Source organism: Myripristis murdjan, chromosome 22 (assembly GCF_902150065.1).
Source record: "Myripristis murdjan chromosome 22, fMyrMur1.1, whole genome shotgun sequence".
Classification (NCBI taxonomy): Eukaryota; Metazoa; Chordata; class Actinopteri; order Holocentriformes; family Holocentridae; genus Myripristis; species Myripristis murdjan.
Window position 1 is genome coordinate 17,752,963 of NC_044001.1, and position 19,627 is coordinate 17,772,589.

At 41.2% G+C, this 19,627-nt stretch overlaps 2 protein-coding genes across 3 annotated transcripts in view; both read right to left on the reverse strand.

Moving 5' to 3' along the window:
- LOC115354312 (inositol-tetrakisphosphate 1-kinase-like) overlaps positions 1-19,627 on the reverse strand; it is a 578,973-nt gene that overhangs the window by 418,825 nt on the left and 140,521 nt on the right. The window lies entirely within an intron of this gene.
- Positions 1,902-18,941, reverse strand: aspg (asparaginase homolog (S. cerevisiae)). Of its 2 annotated transcripts, none has more exons than XM_030044651.1 (16): positions 18,559-18,939; positions 16,495-16,624; positions 12,586-12,697; positions 12,277-12,402; positions 12,095-12,178; positions 11,335-11,461; positions 11,092-11,204; positions 8,957-9,142; positions 8,695-8,808; positions 8,428-8,547; positions 8,019-8,114; positions 6,764-6,927; positions 5,228-5,314; positions 4,602-4,701; positions 4,413-4,478; positions 1,902-3,457 (listed from the first exon to the last, which is right to left on the reverse strand). In XM_030044651.1, the coding sequence occupies exons 1-16, from the start codon at positions 18,857-18,859 to the stop codon at positions 3,413-3,415; spliced, it is 1,971 nt and encodes a 656-aa protein (XP_029900511.1). In that variant the 5' UTR covers positions 18,860-18,939; the 3' UTR covers positions 1,902-3,412. The 2 variants fall into 2 exon arrangements, with proteins under 2 accessions (XP_029900511.1, XP_029900510.1); XM_030044650.1 differs by lacking the exon at positions 1,902-3,457 and adding an exon at positions 3,471-4,235 and having other exon boundaries at positions 18,559-18,941.

Genomic DNA, 19,627 nt, shown 5'->3' on the forward strand with positions numbered 1-19,627 from the left:
ATGGTTCTTGAGATCAAAAGGAAAGGAAAAGGAGGCAGTCCGCAACAAAGGAGAGAATAGTCGGCTCGTAGTGCTTTCACAACCTATATAACAGTATTCCCTGGAAAGTACATTTGGGTTTTCAAGCTGGGGTTGTGTCCAATTTTAAATCTGAGGGGTCAGGAGATTTCTAGTCAGTCTTTTGTATACTTACAAGCCTGTGCTTTTAAGATGTGAGCACTTCCGATGACTTGTCTAAGTCATTTAAAAACAGTTCAAACCTCATCATTATATTGTGAACAAAATCATATCTAGGAAAAAAAAAACATCATAGGAGTCATGATCACTTTTCCTTCTACCTGTGCAAGTTGTTCTGAGGACCCATGTCTAATTATTAACCAGTTAGCCTATTACTCTGACCTCATATGAGAGGAATTGGCGGAGACGCTGGAGACAAGTAGCATTACATGTAGAGATGTTGCCATACCGAACAGATTAAACTTTGTCAATGCAGCAAGATTGAGTAGATTCAGTACATTGGACAGCGACCATAACCTGCAGTCACGCAGCGCGCCCCCCATGGACTCAACAGAGACAAATGACTCTTTATTGACTTGTTTTAATCAGTGGTGACAACAGTAAAAGCAGTGATAAGACAGCGTTAACTGTAGCAGTAAAGCAGCTGAATTTGTATGTCTGCCAGCATAATGAAATTACTGCAGGAACCATGATTATTTTACAGCCCCCATATCTCCTGGACTGCAATTGACACCATAACACAAGGGGGCATAAGGAGAGAGAGAGAGAGAGAGAGAGAGAGAGAGAGAGAGAGAGAGAGAGAGAGAGAGAGAGAGAGAGACTGCACATGGTTGCAAATGATCAGACATGAGGTGGCTTCAGGCCTCTCAAAGATCCATCGTTCATAATCCTAGGCATACATTTCCAGAGTTGGCAGCATTTGTCCCACTGGTCAAGTGGTCCTAAACATTTCACAATTTTGGTAAAGAACTGTTGAACTGTTAAGAACCACTTCGCCAGAAAGACTGCACTTCTTCACAGCAGAATCCGTCCTCTAAATCACTGCTTCATCTAGTAAAAGACAAACAGCGGCTGCGTTTAGATTCCCAAATGTTTGAAACGTCTTTATAACAGACTTCAGAACTAAGGCTTTTCTACAAAAACCTTTACATCGTACCCAACCAGAGGTCATGACCTCTAGCCAACTATATGCATTTTCAGAGTTGTGCTTACCTAGTGAGGATGAGTGCTTTCCTTGTGCTGGTGTTTCCTCGTGTCGTCAGTGCCTAGACTGAGTGACTCAAGAGTGAAACAGCTCTTTATATAGGGTTTTGGGGGTAGGTTCGTACATGCCTCTCATTCAGGGAGGAATGAGGCCCATGCTGGTCCAACCGGACGAGCTGGGTTCCACCAGCGAGGAGCGCCACCAGGCAGCCGCCTTCCAGAGAGAGATAGCAAATACCAGGTCCTGCAGTCTGAGGTCACATGGCCCTGATGAAACCTAATGTTGTTTTATGTAGGCGTCGAGAATTTGTGATGGTAGCTAAACTTTGATTTATGTCAGACAAACAGCAAGAGCATGCAAACAGAATGATGCCATGCTACAGGCCTGTATTTGGGATCGATGCAGTATTTCTCCTGCTATGGGTCTACTGCAGTCAATATGAATCCCATTATTATTCATCACACATTCCTTTACAGAATACAAGGAATCCTGGTGCCATAATCAAAATGACCTCCAACAATTGGGGAGGGGCACACTAATTTATATGGATAACCACATCATGGGCAAGTCACTTGAGAAACTTCTACCAGGAGCAGTACATACGTAGTACAGTTTCAGGTGCTTTTCTTCAACATAGGGGTTGTATTTGCCGTTTATATAAACCACAGAAGTCATTTTCTTCAAACTGGTAATTTATTTGTGTGTGCTTTTTTCCATATCTGCATAAAACATTGAGTGGGTCAACATTACAATCTCTCTTACGCAACAGTGATGCTATGTCCACAGAAGAAACAGACCAAATAACTTTTCACACACGAACACAAACAAATACGAGACTGTTTGTAATACAACACAAAGAAACTACCAGAACCAACAGCATTGTAAGCAGCAGGAACAAATTTAAGTAAATATCAAAATAGATTTGTGATTCGGTAATACCTAATCATAGAATAAAATAATACTCTTTCACAGATGATAACTTACAAGTGACAAAATTACCTGGATTATCAAATGTAACTTTCAGTGTTTGCACAGAGTAACCAGGGGCGCCGCCAGGAATTTTGGGCCCCATGAAAAAATATATATATATATTTACTCAATGATGGTTTAATAATTTTATATTAGTTTTTACCTATTTTTTTGGGGCCCCTGTCAGGCGAGGGCCCTTGGAATTGTCCTAACTTTTCCCCCATATACGGCGCCCCTGAGAGTAACACAGATGAAAACTGACTCCCACTTCCAAACAGAACTACGACCAGCACGATAATGCCGTTTGTCATCACACAGGCGACAGCTTATACAAGACAGAAACTGTGACAGAGTTTCAAGTCGTGACCTGGCTCACATGATGATTTAAATCTCACAGTGCCATGGGTGACATCTGCTACTTTTCCAGCTGGGAAAGCAGCGTAGAAACAGGATGAATGAGAATGGATGGAAATTGCTGTTTTTTTTCTGCCTGCGAGGTAGTTATATATTTTGACCCAAATGGACAAGTGCCAAGACTGGATATAAATTAAACTCATACAATCACAGTACAACCATCAGTTTCCACCTTACTTTAAAAATAGTCAATAAATAGGACCAAGGAATTTCACACCATACTTCCCCAAATAATATATAAATATATTGCTGTAGATTAAGACAATAGTGTAACAATATTTAAAGAAGTTGACAAAGAGGTCCCTGACCAAGACCATTCTCCAGTGATGAAGCAGTTATGTGAGGTTTGTTTGTTTTTTTCATCCTTTGAAACAACTCAGGGGAAGGTTGCTCTGAATTCCTTGTTTTGATGTCACATCACTGAGCCTGATGTTAATCCTTCATATTAACATTTACTTAAAACATTCAGCAGAGTAAAACGTTCCTTTCAACAGTAAATATCAGACAATAAAATCTATTTCAACATGTAGTGCCGCCGTGTGTCGGCAATATGCATTTATACAATGGATTATTTAATGTTGTATGCAATTGGAAGGATCGGCAGAATACAGCTCTATAGGTGCAGCATAAAACACACAGAAACTCTATATTGCTTAAAAGAAGGTGCAATTCCACGGGCTTAGGCAGACGCCCAAAGGGTGAGCATAAGACTGTGAAATTAAACAGTGGACGGTGTGACGGGAGCAGTTTGGTAGGCGAAGCAGACAGACGGAGGACGCGTTTCCTGTTGGCTGAGGCAGCGTCAGTTCAGGAACCTGTCGGGGGGGCGGTGAACTCGATCACACCGCCGTTCTGACACAGACAGAGAGAGAGAGACAGCATTAATGTGGAGCACTTCTAACTGAGAGGTTTTTGTTTTCAGCACTCTTTACAATTCACAGGAACAAGCATACACACTGGGCCAGTCCTTCAGAGTCAGCAGGTTGCACAGGTTTAGCATACACATACTTTTTGAATAGGGGAAACTGCAAAGTGATAAAAAATTTATTAGAAACAAAGCAGAAAGGTTTGAGGAATGTTTAGGTTCAAAAAGTAATTGTCAACTCTTTAAAAACAATAAATCTTAAAAGCGATTGTGTTTGCTTTGTATCTCATTTTGCTGTTGCTTTATGACAGCTTGTGAAGCACTTTGTGAACTAACTAAGCACTATGTAAATAAAGGTAATGATAAGAAGATTCAGCATCTTCTTTTTTATACTCAAGAAGGAGTGCTATTCATTTTTGGTGTTCATTAAATGAAAATTTTTGATTTTGTTTAATTTCATAAAATGACACACCACATGAGAGGAAACATAATAAGTTGCAAAGAGGCATTTAAGTCACTGAACAGCAGTTCTGAGAAACCCATTGTGGGGTTTAACCCAAATTATTACAACACGAAAAAGAAGGGAAAATATGCTTTATTCAAACAACTGACTGATGTAAACAGATGTAAAAGGGAGTCAACGTAACCATGCAAGGAGGGGAGGCTCATGCTAAATTTGGGAAACACACATATCCACTAAATGCAGTTTACCTCATCATCATCATCATCATTTTCATCATACTCATTCAATTCACCAAATATTGTCTGGAATTAAGCATAAGACAGACGTGATTGAAATTATTGACGTGATTGAGGAAATTATTGACAAAGAATTACACCGATCTCAGTGTTGGACCAGCATGCATCTTGCCTGTGTTTAATAGTGAGAGTGTGAAGTGAAGCAAGTGCAGGGGTATTTTTAGAATGGAAACCAGCTGTTACCTGGGATTTAGTGCTCATAAGCTGGCACAGAAATGCCACCACATCCTTCTTACCAACAGCCTGGGCCTGGGACAGGTGAAGAATGTGGGAAAAAAAAAGATTTAGGACAATACAGTAAGAGGTAAAAACTAGATTTTTATTAAATATGTAAAATATGTAATAATGTAAACAAGTCTCGCAAGGACTCACAACTCCTAATGCTGTTTGTCCATCATAGCCTGGTTTGTTCAGATCTGCTCCAGCTAGGCTCCATATTTCCAGACCCTCCATGTCACCAGCGGCTGCCAGGCTGAAGCACAGCAAGTGACAGCAATTCGGGGATCAACCTCTGTTACTAGTACAATCACCTTAGTTGCACTTCAAGTAAATGGAAGCAAAAGTATAATGTTGAGTGTGAGATGTTTGATGTTCTAGAGTACCAGGATTAAAAAGCAATGCCTGATGTTTGCTGTATCAGAACAAGTTGCCATGTGTCATTTTATCCTAAAACAAATACATTAAAATTACAATCCATGTCTGCTGCACTTAGCAAAAGGTTCGAAACTATGCATGTGACCTGATCTGTCTAAAACCTGTTCAAGTGTCTCAAGACATAGACCGTGTTACTGGAGATGCTGTGGAGATCCAAAGCTATGCTGCCAGGGAGCATTCCTGCAGTTTCCGCAAGACTGGGGCGACTGGTCGCACCTGTGGCAGCTATGTAGGATGGGTCACTGTGCATGGCTGAGCGACTCTGTGCTTGTATGTGTGCGTTTGTTAGGAGGACGTGTGTTTGTGTGTGTGTGTGTGTGTGTGTGTGTGTGTGTGTGTCTCACCTGCATAGCTCTGTGCCTGCATCCTCCAACTCATCCCTGGAGAAGTGGGCTCCAGTCTTTCTCAACAGCTTCACTACATCTTTGTGTCTGGGTTAGACAGAAGAAGAGGTAGAGAAAATGTGTCATGTGGTCATATTATTATCATCACTGTGTATGTAATATATAAATATCGATATATCCATCAGTTAAAACAAATAAAACACAAGACATATTCTCAATCTTCAACTAAACATCCCTCACTAAGTGTCAAGTTACTGTTAATAAACATGATTTATATACAACAAAATAGCACAAATATATGACGATATAATATCGTCAATTCCAAATGTTTTAATTCTGAGCTGTATGAGCAGTGGTTGTGACAGAGTGACTGTTGCTTGGCGAGTAGGAACAAGTCCCTCAGGGCCTTGTGATGAACCGCCCACGCAGGAGTCACATATAGTGACAGCACAACTCCAAGGGATAAAAAATGAGCAGTGTGGTTCAGCACGTTTCTAATTTTGGAATTGAAATGTAAAACAGCACTGAGTTTAATGGATAAGGTAAGTTACATAGGACTGCAGCTTGAAGCATAATCGTTTATAGGAGAGGTCTGTCGACTATCAACCACAGGAACAATTACAAGGACTTAAAATAGACTTCCTGCAGAGTGTCAACCACCCAGTATCTCTGTCATCTGTGAAACTGGGAGCTGGCTGGTAGGACTGGTTCAGAGATCACACCCCTTTTGTTCTCTAACTCTTCTTTCGCTCTACTCAGTGCCAGTCCTTATATGGGCACCAGTTTGTGCTCCTCTATGCAGCGTCAGTGACACTGAAAGCCACGCAAAGTCCCACGCCAAAATGTGGACATCCTGAAAGCAATTCAGCAATTCAGGAAAATGTATTTAATCAAAAGTGATTTGGGAGAAAATTAGCAAGTGGCAGTGCATCAAGCAGTATTGGTGCTACAGGGCATCAATCTACCATCACAAAAGGCAACAAGTCTGTACTTGCTGTGCTAACCGTTAAAAGGGACAACAGCCACAACTCTGACACATTCGTTTTCACCCCGAGGCTCAACCTAACACTCACACAGAAACACTGAGCACCAGTTTTCCCAGACAGACATTTAGAGCAATGTCACTGAATGACAAAATTAAACAAAAACAGCTTTGATAAAAATAAACACTGCCTAAATTGTCAGATGACAATTAGCCTAATTAGCTTGTAATTATTGTTTGGCCTCTAAACTCCATTACGATTTTCTCCCCTGGTTTCAAGCCCCTCTAGACAGCCACTGCTCTCGTCATGTCATTTAAGCAGAGCCAGATTCCCTGCCATGCAGCAGCTCATTTAATGAACCCCCCTCTACAGCAGCTATTAACACCATATTTTCACTAAAGTCTGGGACAAGGATAAGGTATAAAAATGGTTGCTAACGGCCAAAGGGGGATTTTAAATGCCCCACTTGTATCTCAATAAATGGCAGCATTATTTTGACACACAAATAACACAAAGACATCAGCCATAATTTTTTAAACTGAGGTACCCTTACCTGAAGCGTACAGCGTTGCACAGCGGTGTGTCTCCATAGCGATCTTTAGCATAGACTGTGGCCCCGTGGCTCAACAAGTACTGCACCAATTTGAAGTGGCCTTCGCAGGCAGCAATATGTAGGGGTGTGCGTCCATCATAGTCACCTAGACACAGGTTACTGCCCTGTGCAAGAGGAGGACATGACCACTTAAGTTGTACATGGTGCTTGATTAACTGTATGTATTTTCTTTGATATTTGTCTTTATTACTCTGCTCAACACCATGCTCTTGAATATATATATATAAAAAATGGAGTTGATGGAGTAAAAACAAAACAAAACAAAACAAAAAAACACAGGAATTGTTCTCATGGCCAAAGTTCACAACAAAAGAATATCTATTTATCTATTTATATCTATCCATCTAACACTAGGTGTAACCACACTGAGCTCATCCTGTGAGCCACTTCCAGTCGCTTATCAAGAATCAACTGCACACACTGCATTTACCAGTTCAAACATTAAGGTCAGGCCAGACACAATCACTGCACTTCATGTCTTCTCTGCATTGTTCAAAGGTAGATAAACTTTGTATCATTAAAGGAGAGAAGAGATGAAGTTACTGCAATGCTGGTTAATAGGAACAATATGTCCATTCATCTAGTGATTGTATCTCAGACAAACCAAATACATCATACATGTGCATGTGACTCTTGTGCCTGCTTTACCAGTCTGGTCTCATGTTTCGTTTTCAAAAAAGTAGTCTACGAATTTTGTACTGTGTACTGTTGTACTGATATAAACAATACTGAACTATCTGTGCACACATTTTCTGTGTTTCTCAGTGTTTTTAAACTTATTTTTCATTGAGAAATAAGTTGAAACTTACAATGCAGCCAGAACATAGTAAACAAAAGGACATAGAAGCATGGTGTGAGATGTACACAGCACAGTAAGAAAATCAACTAAAAAAATAAATAAATAAAATAAACTGCAAATTAATGATAGAATTAAACACAATAACAAAATAAATAATCAAATAAACAAATAAAAAGGTGTGTGCGTGGGAGGGGAGGGGGTAATACCCTTCTCATACAGGAAACGTGACACCAAAAATTCACAGGCTGATTGTATAAGGGTCAACTTGGGTAAATCACTCCTGGAAGACAACCCTGATCCAGATGAGCCAGGTAAAATGCGAGAGGCCAAAATCAGGGCTTGTTTTATATAGATGATGATGATGTGGTTGTGGTAACAAACATGGTTGCTGCTCACCATTTCCCTTATGGTTTCTAAGGCTTCTATATCTCCGATCTTCGCAGCAGCACATGCCAGTGGGGGGGTCAGGGCATCACGGATGGCCTCCAGCTCCTGTAGACACCACAGATTTTGATCATGAAAAGTGCCTACTGCAAAACGCTGAATGACCTCTGTATCGAATAAGTTTTTGAAATGGCCTTTGAATGACTTCTTTTATTTAACAACTTTTGTACAACAATAGGAGCCGGGTGCTTTGTCAGATAAGGTAAAGTCTGAAAAACCTGTTTGACAAGAGAAGAACTTGCTGTGTTGGAGTGGTACAAATGCACACATATACACTGTGTGTGTGTGTGTGTGTGTGTGTGTGTGTGTGTGTGTGTGTGTGTGTGTGTGTGTATTAGATCTCAGACACCAGTGAGCTCACCTCCTTACAACTGATGCTGAGAGATTTGGCGATAACCTGGATGAAACGGCTATCACTCAGGGACAGCTTGGCTCCCTCTACGTCAGCAATCATCTCACCTCGCAGGTTCTGGCCTACCATCTGGGAAGGGTCACATGCACACAAATGTTTCACTTTTAGTGATAGTGTTACTCCATGCTTATTACTCTAAGGTTTTTTGGGGGGGGATTTTTCTCCAGTTCTACAGGTAAGGAAATGTAAAAAAGTCTCATGAATGTAGATGCCCACCTTTTTCTTGGCTTCTAGATCAAGGTCTGTTCTGGCCAGGATGTAGGACAGCTTAGACAGGGCGGCCTCCGGGGTCATGTCACAGCCAGCTATCAGACCCGCATCTATCAAAACCTGAGGAAGTCACACGAATAAGTGATAGCTAAACTGATTCTGTCTAATCAGAAGTTTGAGTTTCTTCTCAAATTAACTGTTCCCTCCAATGGGAAATGAGTCAGTATCTCAGGAGGAAACTCAAGACTGACTAAGTGGCACGACCTACCTTGCCAGTGGCATAAGACGTAGACACAGACCCCCTCAGACACTGGGTGCAGTTGACAATGATGACACCTCGATCAGTGGCCTTCTTCAGCTCCTCCAGCAAGTCAGCACGGTTGTCGGGGGCATTTCCGCTGCCATACGTCTCCAGGACGACGCCCTCCATGGGCGGTTGCAGGAAAGCCCTCACCTGCACACACAACCAGAGACATATTTCTTCTGACCAATTGAATTAGCAGATCAACCGGGCAGGATCAAGAATGAGGAATTAGTATTCTATGTTACCCTCCAAACACCATCCCCCCTACACCCACCCATGATCCCAACCGCTCCCCTAAAAGCCCATCTGGTGCCATCTACACAACCAGTGTCTCAGTCACTGGTTGACTGGCACTGGGAGACCCTATACCACATCAGCAGCCCTGGCATCTGGAGAAGAGATGGATGAAATGGCAGGAAGGACAGAACCATTAAATTTAAGGTGTTAGCAAGAATAATGTCACTAGGCAAGGACGTGGCACCTAATATAAAATGCCAGAGAAGAGGTGGCATTAAAAGTGCCATGTTCAGCCAATATTTTTGATGTGATAAGCACTTTGGATCAAATCTGGATCAAGTACTGTTTGACACAGATTACCAAAGATGCTGACATATGGCAGGAACAGTAGGCACATGAGAGCTTGGTGCCCAATCAAAACTGTGCCTCATAAATGCAGCTCGAAGGTCTTGATAGCCAACCTGGGCAGGGGGAGCAGATTGAGACAGTAAAGCTACCCTCCCTGCAGCCTCCTGAGGGGGAGGTGCAGCTAAATGTTACACTATCTATGCCAATCTCAGGTCTTTACAGGGTGATTGGTCATGGCCCATAACTCTATCAAATTGTTCTCTGGGCTAAGCTTTGTTGGCAGCTTCGAACATGAACGGCAAAGTAATGGAATACAGGTAACAGTGCTATAAAATTACCACAAATCTAACTGCCATCTATTTCAGTAGAGAAAAAAAAATACCTTTGAAAAATACCTTGAATTACATCGTGACAGGTTGAGAAAATAAACCGGGTTCACAGCAGCATTCTAAGCTGATTCTAACCTTCATGACTGACACTTATTTCTGCTGTTGGCAGAGTTTGGACCTTTCACATTCCACTTATGCTTGTGCCATCACCTCATGTGCGTTTGTGGGTGTGTGCATGTGCTTATGCGCATGACACACAGGTAGACAAAGACAGGGGCAGATTGAGCTGCATTGTTTTTACATTTAGGGTAAGGCTCCAACAATAGCTACAGTTGTTACAACAAACACAATCAGTGAGAATGGCTTTACTCTCCTTGCAATTCATTTTTGGCCTCCGCAGACTTTATGAACAATATATACCTAGCAGACTTTCACATGAGAAATTGTTTTTGTGCCTTTACACTGACAGTCTTCTCTGTTTTACGATATACAGTGCCCTCTTCACAATAGCATTTGCTACATTATCACTGGAAAATAAATGTTGATGTCTTAAACATGAGGTTTCTTCCTCCCCTTTCCCCCTGTGGTTCAGTGATACAGAGAACTGCTGCACTGTAAATACCAGAAATAAACATATTGTTGTATTGCGGGATTAGCCTACATTAACTCAATGCCATCAACTGGTAATTTATCCACCTTTTTCCAAAGTAAATTACAGATTTAATTTTTTTTTATTTCAGCTCTTTCATGATTTGATCTTTTAAATATAATTTGGTGTTTTGTATATGACAAAACTTATTCCATTTTTATTCTCTTCAGAATATGAGAAGAATATGGGGCCAGCTCCCTGCTTATGCAGACCACCAACACAAATGCTGGCTCATCAGTCAAGTCTGAGCATGAGGCAATACATCAAAGCATGAGCTGAATATTACCTCAAAGCCGAAAAAAAAAATACATACCAAATAATTATTTTGTTGTTGTTTTTTTAAACTACAAACAAAGGACAACAAGTGACTTCTAGACACCTGGCGAATATGACAGACATTATAAACACTGCTCGTCTTGTTCAACAGCCGTAACTCCAGCATATCATCGACTGCTCTAATGAGAATGCAGCCTTGGCATGCAAAAGGAGAGTCAATTCACATGGCACATTGCATCACCCTTTCTCCAGTGACTTACAGTAGCAGCAGTGATGCCTGGGAACAGCCGGAGCAGGCCCACATTCCGGTTCAGCTCGGTGCTGACTCGAAACTTCGCCGTGGTGTTCGCCCTCCACACCGTGTCCCAGTTGACTACAGGAAAGACGGGAGAAAACAGATTAATAAAAGCAAATCCTCGCGTTTGTGAAAGTCTGATGAGACTGGCTACAACAGAGATTTATTTGCCACATAACATGACAGACCCATTAAACCCCTTGATTACTTGTAATATCCACTTCAGCATTGGCCAGAGGAGGCAAGTTAGGGGAGTTGAAAGCATTGAAACTTCCAGCATCCACCTTGGTTACCCGATTACCCCTGTACAGTTTGTTGTGGAAATACAGGCACACCTGAACAGAAAGAGAGAGATATACAAGCCTTTGTTTTATTCACTGCACACAATTTTGCTATAGAAGGCAAAAATCCAAGACATGGAATGGTTTTAACTAGCCTCATTATAGTAAGCCAGTCAATAAAACCATATCAGTGTGTCCTTATTAACTTGAGGTGGCGCATTTGATGAAATACAAATAAGACAGCATCCATCTAACAGGCAGTTGCAACTTTTCAGTCCACTTCCTGTTTCGGGTAATTGTTCGGTATTGCGAAACATAACACTGTCATTCTTGTCAGACAAGTAGTCAAAGAGGGCTTTTGTTGCCTTTTGCATGCGAACAATATTCACTCGTACACCTGTTTTCAAAGAACGTGGCAGATTCTCAGACAAGAATCAATACACAGCGTAAATTTTGATCTTCATCATTTACAAAAAACAAACAAAAAGTAACAGTGATAATGCAAAACTAGCAAAAAAAAAAAAAAAAAACACTACACTGCTGGGAGTCATTCAGTTTCATATTCATCGTCTTTTTCTCTTTCACAGTTACAGTTCTTTATACCCCCACTTTAGGATCAGTAAGGTAAAATCTAATCCAATGACATGAAGCTGAGCAGCTTTGCAGGTGTCATCCCCATTCATTCACCTCAGGAATCACAAACTGGCCAGCGATCAGCAGCGCCCCCAGCAGGTTGTCCCGGCCATCGTTCCTCATCTCATAGATCGGCACCTGCAAACAGGCCGTATCTTATCTTTAGAGGCCAGTAAATACTCCAAGTGCCATGAGGGCGTTTTGTCAGCGAGACCTATGAAGATAGCAGCTGTCACCTGTGAGCCGGTGAGAATAACTGGTTTGCCCAGGTGTTCACACATGAAGGACAGGGCCGAGGCAGTGTAAGCCATTGTGTCTGTGCCATGGAGGATCACAAAACCGTCATAGTTCTCGTAGTTTTTCTGAAGAAAGACAACAAATGAAGTGCAAATCAGGTGCAATAAAACCTCAAAATAACATAATACAATGATTTGTTCAGTCTCAGTAAAATGATTTTCTGGATATTATAGCAATAATTGACGCGGCGCATATCAATTTCATGGTTATGGAATGAAACTAAATGACATCAATACATCAGCAAGTACCTCAATGTCCTTTCCAATTCTACCCCAGTCATCTGTGGTCATATTGCAGGAGTCAAGGAGAGGGCAATACTCTAAAACGGAGTAGACTATCCTCTTATTGTCTTTGTGCAGCCTGGAAACAAGAAACAAGATATCTTTGAGTTCCAATTATCGTAAACAAGGACTGACAAATACAAAGAACAAGCATCCCAATATAATTGAATGGTTACAGTCACAGCAAGAATAAATGTTCACTCCAAGACACATTAACAACACACAGTTAAACAAATTATTATGAAAAAGCAAATCACTCTCAGGCTATTACAGTGTTATTTGTCTTTATTTTGTTTAGTTAACAAAGTTAGACCAAGTTTTGTTTAAATTAGAGAAGTGAGCGTAAAGAAGGGTAGGGGAATGCTAAAAACCAAGCCGACTTTATGAAGCGAGACAAAGTCTATTTAGCTGGGCCTTCTGTCTAAGCAGCAGGGTGCCAAAATCTGTTTCAAAGCACAGAGAGAGAATTATGGAGGTGTTATGAAGGAGGGGCACGGCTGGCACACGTTAGGAAGAAAGAGCAGCACTTTAAAGTTAAGCATTTTCCTTTTCCTCAGGGTAAGGTCCTAATGTTCTGTGAGGCATTACCACTGTGTATTGTAAATACAGGCAAAGCTGAGAGACAGAAGGTGGCTAATTTGTTCTTGAGGATTGCTTGAGGGTTGTCTGGCCTACAGTAGACCTCTGCGTCCCAGTAAAAAAAATGGATAATTTCAGGTTAGGGCAAAAAAACATGTTCCTTTTTCCATTACAATTATAAGAGGGGAGCTTGGAGCCTCAAATGTATACATATTTATTTCAGTTCAAAGTGGAATTTAAAGTTGTGACCCCAGCTCTCACACTAAGGGGGAATAAAGGGAGCATGCCCGGCTAAGCAGCTGTGAAAAGATTTTGGTTTTAATCTCCCTTTTAAAGAAGCGGGGTGGGATACAGCAGCCCCCCACATTACCATAGGGCAGCCTCTTAACATGGAGACAGGGCTGAATGGAACAGCAGGGGGAAGAGCAGGCAAGCCCTAGTCCACCTAACCAGAGGCCTACAGACAGCCCTCCAATTAGCTCCATGTCCACATCGAACCCTAGAACATATGCTGTTGATAATCTTAAGGCCAAAGTGCCACAAGAAACCATATTCAAATCACCAATTATTCATCTATCTGGCTGCATAGCCTAAGGTATAGGAAGGCGGCACATTAGCATACCAGCGCTAAGAGGCCTCAAAGCCTGCTAATGGCAGGAAGAGAACTGTGTATGTGTGTGTGTGTGTGTGTGCATGTTTGGGACGCTAAAGAACTGTGTGTTTGTGTGTGCATGTGTGTGTGTGTGTGTGTGTGTGTGTATGGGGAGGGCGGGCAAAAGGCCTTGAGGCTTGCCTCTCAACATCACATGAATACAGCTTTTCAATAAATCAATAAACTAATTCCCTCCTCAGAAGTGAGTATTCAACACCGGCTAGGCAATTGCATGCTATCAACAGTAGACCCATTAGACTTGCATATGAGCCTTTTTCAGTTGATGCTAACACTGTATGAACTCTGTGCTGAGTAAATACATTTTAAAAAGTGAACATGTGAGAAATAAAACACAGCAGATTAATTAAAAAAAAAAAAAAACATGCAGATGTACACTTGTAAAACTAACAAGTATCTGTATAATTATTAATATTAGGTTAGTGAGTCTGAGCAAACTAATGCCTAAAAATGAAAACATTTAGCAGGGGAAATGAACACATAAGGAAATCTAGGGAGGTGGCAGTGTGAGGACAGATATGCTGAAAATGCTCATGTAGCCACTGAAGTGATAGTGAGGGCAGTAAAACATACACAAAAGGCGCTACAATGAGCCAAGCAAACACAACCTCATGAGCTGACAGACTCCTTGGCTTTCACAGTGGTGGTCAAGATGAAGGGGTAAGAGACAGAGGGTAGGGGGGCTGGGAAAGTGTCGGTCTGCATGGAGATTAGGTCCCTGCTACCACTGACACTGAAGACCCTACAGTGGAGGCTGCCGGGAGAGGTTTGACCCCGGGAGTCTTTGGACTCAGCCTCCAGATGGAGGGACACTACTAGGCACCTCTTATTGGGCCTGATCAGCCATGAACTCGGGCACCGCAGGGTTCCTGTCATTGATGCACAGCACATGCACCAGGGGTCAAAACAACATGGCTCAAACAGAGGGTAGATTACTTTCACTCGCAGTGCAACACCAACACCTTGCAAACTAAACCTCTGTAAACAAAAGAAACTCAGACGTTGTGGAAAACGCAAGGCTATTTATTAAAGCTAGTCATGTGCCACACATCAAAAGCAGCTGGTTGCCAGGTCACACAGTTGATATGAGCGAGGACAGAGTCCCACACATAAGACACAAACTACCCAGGCGACCTGCAGCTGTATCTCTCCCTGGCAATTCCTCCCACTGACAAAGCCCACATCAGCAAGCATTTCCTGCCCAGTAAGTTCATCCTTACTTTTGGTGGGAAGGGAAGCACAGAAATCAAACCACTCTCAAGCACAGTGCAGGCACACAGTATGCTACCAGTACTACAGGACCCGTGAAATAGATGGTCAGCGTGGCGCGTCGGCTTCCTGTCAAGGCAACACAGGCAGTTTAGAGTCAGGCATTCCGTTGCCACTCCTGGGAGAGCGGTGAGGGGTTTTGATTCAGTCTCTGCTTTTTGGAATGTGAAGTGTAGCTTGTGCTGCATCACGACCATGATACAAACCACAGTCCTAAGTATAAGCTAATATTGATAAAAATGTGGCTTACTGCTTATTAATTGTAACATAATTTAGTTTATACCATCAACAAAGTGTTCTGACTAGATTTTAGATCGATGATTTCACTCTCTTCTCAAATGTCTGCATGTGGAGATTTATATCAATGAGATTTAGGACTATTAAATCCATCTCAAACACAGGGGTATCCATCCATCAACTCCATAATAACTTAGATTAGATTAGATCAGCTGTAAAATCTCGGTCATTGGGAAGACAAGCGGTCACAAAACGTTAGCTGAATGTGGTCATTTATTATTTGAACAACTGGTATTATTTTATTTCTTTGGATCATGTACATCACTGCCAAAGTAAAGCATGCGTAAATTAAGAATAATGAATGAATGAATGAATGAATAAATTAATGAATGAAAGATGTGACAACCTTATAATTCCATTCTCAGTGATTTGCATTCTGTGATTAAAATCATATTTCCCTTTGATGCCAGACTGATCCCTGTGAAACCTTGTGAGCGATCAGCCACCAACACAGCCACCAGAAGTCTTTCTTGCAGTTATTTTATTTCCAGATTTCTCTAATACAAAATTAACTAAATTAAATACAGAAGTACATTTTAAATGTTTCAGTATATGTTAAAGAAGACAGTTTCACAAAAATTTGAATGCAAGTAATGAATACATATAATACTCGGTGGAGCAAGTGTTTGGGAGGTTGACAGCTAATAAAGGTTGGCAGAGGCAAAGGTTGGAAATGTAATATGATATCAGAACAGTAACTAACAATATGACAATATGCACTGATCTGTGTTGAGAAAAACTCGCAATCCAAACTCCTGGAAACCAAATGGAAACAGAGTTTTTTTTATCCAAAACTGCATGGCTGTGACTGATTGATCTTATCAGTTTATGTAAAGGTGACATTTAGGAATTATAAGGTTTTTAAACCGTTGTTTAATACTAACAAAAAAAAAAAAAGTTAAGTTATGAGGTATAACATACAGTAAGACAGCACAATACTTTTCACTCTATTGTGCTGGACAAACACAGATACATGTGGAGAGCAGAAGACAAATTACTGTTGCTCTTAAAAGTTATATTTAGATGCTGACTGAGTAGGGAGGAAGAGCTGGTTAACTTACGGCAGGACCAGGGTGTTTACAGGTGATTCATAGTATTCATACAGGCAGGTCTGCTGGGCATACTGCTCGTCATGCAGGATGGGCAGCTTGCGCAGGCTGCTCACAAGAGCATTGGCTTTTGGGGCAAGAACTGTGGGTTACAGTTACACAGAGAAGGGGACCAATGTGACATTTTGTTGATTTCTCCAAGTGGGTTAAATACAATTAGTGACTGAATACCGTTTTTTTTTTTTTTTAGTGAAGATTTAGGTGCATAAGAAATGGGATTTACAATCATCTTAACATCAAAACAGTCTCATACTGACCCCTAGTGGTAGTCTTAAGTATGGCACGTTATAATTGACGTACATGGAGGACCAAGTGTACTCAATCAGATAAAAAGTAAGTTAATAAATTATTAAATTTACCAATAAATAAATACAGTGGAAACAACTAACCAAATGAATTATTAATTCAATACATAAAAAAAGCCTAAATTGTTTTTAAATGGATCTACATTTGCGCAATGTATTTATCCATGTCTTTTATTGGCACGTTTGTAATTGACAGTAGCATCTAATTCAACCAAACTCTTGGCCAGGCAGCACCTCGACATTATCAGGCAAGACATTACTCTCAGCTTTATTTGCCACATGTGACACATCTCAAGACATCATGCGCCTGCACCAAGCCATCACTTTTATGCACAAGAGTACAGTACAGACTGACATGTGGTAGCTGAGAGACATGTTACTGACCCTGGAACAGATAACCTGTGTGGACAATCTATGATGAGACGATTGCAAAGATCTTAGAGAACAGTAAAGGGGGAGGGAAATGTCCTTGCAAAAACAACCCTTGACCATTAAAAGAAATTGTCCTCTAGCAAATGTAGAGTAAACACATGCCTCAGTTACTGTCATATTGCCTGGTTCTGGCCATGTAATTTCATTGTGAATGCATTTGACTTTTTTTTTTTTTTTTTTTTTTTTTTTAAATAAAAGAGCCTTGGCAGTCTGTCAAATAAAAAAAGACAGTCCATATTACTTCACAGCTAAAAGAGATTTTCGTGGTCAGGTCACAGCCCATGTCTCCTCGCCTGGGACTGCGGGCTGGAGCAGTCGGGTTTTTGCAGCATCTCTGGGAGAAATTAAGACGAGCAACAGGTTCATGCGGGTGCACGTAGACGCGTCCGCTAACATACACAGCGCATGCGCACACTCACACATAACACTGGGAATGACTGATGTATGTTTATTTTACACTGTTTAACTCAATCTTTGCTGGTAATATTTTTTGTTTATGTAGTGTTGATGTACTTGATTGTCCTTGCTAGTCTTCCATCGACAACCAGAATGCCAAAAAAAAAGCGTTGAGCAGGCTGCTATGTGCTATGATATTAGGATGTATTTTACCTAGTGCCACGTTGCTGCTCTGCTATGTTGATACACCTTCTTCAAAGCTGCCATTTTGACATGAAAAAGCAGGGAAACACATTACCCATTATGTGGCTACTGTGAGAGGGGTCTGACATGCTGTCTGCCCTCAGGAGTTTCCAAATATTTTCATGCCAGGGGTCTCCAAATTGAAGTTATTTTTCAGGACTTCCTACCTTATCTCTAAACAATCTCTGATCAGAATAGTGTTATTAATTATGCTTGTCCTTTTAATCAATGAAATAATGGCGAGGTTTAACTTTAATTGTAACCTCCGTTTAGTTTATTGCACCCTGGGATTAAGGCTTGCTTGGGCTAGCTCATTATATTGAGGAAGTTTTCTGTTTACCTGACCGCCGAGTGCACTTTAGGTAACCCTAACTGAGTAAATAGACATAACCTTACTTGATGCCAGCGCTTTCCCAGAAGCGAGCTTCACTGATGTTTTGGCGGTGTATGGCAGCTCCTATTTAAGGTCATGTGTGTGAGACGCAAAGGGTAACTCAATGTCACATCCACTCGCCGCCCCAGAGACATTTCCATCACCACTGACTAGCTAGCTGCTAACCAGCTAGCCGCTCGCTGTAATACCATTAGCATTGAAACATGATGTCAGCTGGTAAAGTGAAGCATCGTTAGCCTTAGCTACCGTTATCATGGAGCGTCATGCCGATGGTCCCTCCAGTGTTGATAACCAGGACCCGCGCCTCGGCACAGGGAGACAGGACGGACTCTGTGGACTCTGTCAGGTTATTGCAGCTCGACAACTTTCTTCTTCGACCGGGCAGCGTCGTGACATTTCCATGACTGAGATTAGTCTGCGAATGAAAAACCTCCTTCGGGTCAGCCTGGTTCAGTTTGGAGTGTGACAGAGCCCGGCCGAGGGATGTAGCGGTGTCCGACACCGAGGAGGGACTGGAGATAGACCTCTTCCAGTTCCATTCCGCCATGATTATTGACAGACAGGCAGCGGCAGCCGCTTTACATGTGCTCAAAACATGGTGGTCTTAAAGGGCTATCTGCCCTCCGGGACACTGCCCTGTCTTGCCCACGTTTCAAGTGTAAACACGGTGCTGATGCAATAAGTGGGAGTCGCATGCTTGTTATTTGTGTACAGTAGACTTGCAGTGGGGAAAAAAACTTCAACATAAAACCACTATAGGCATTTCAAACTTTAAACTTCCCATTATATTGCTATTTAGATATTTTATATAGTCTTGCACAGTGCAGTGTCTTGTAGCTACACAATGTAAAAAATATAAGACATATTTTTTTATTATATTGATGTGTGAATTTTTTCCAGTGTAAGTAAATGGGAAGTATTAATTGCACCTATATGTAAACAAGCAAAAATAATTACGTAACATAAACAATACACATAATCATTAAAATTACCCACTCTTACATTTGGGGAAATCATTTAAATTTATTTACAAAAAAAAAAATGTTGTCATAGCCCCCCTCAAACGCGCGCACAACACACACACACACACACACACACACACATTCACAAAAAAATTTAGCTTTTTTTTTTTCCTCACAAAAATGCAAATCAGTGATACAAATAATGGTAATAATAATAGCTGTAAATAATAACTTCAAGTTAAATTTTCAAATATTCAGTATTCAAAATAAAACCAGGACAAGTGGCATTTGTGACAAAAATCAGTTTTACAGTTGATCTCAATCTTGTACTTTTATTGATGTCTTTCACTATC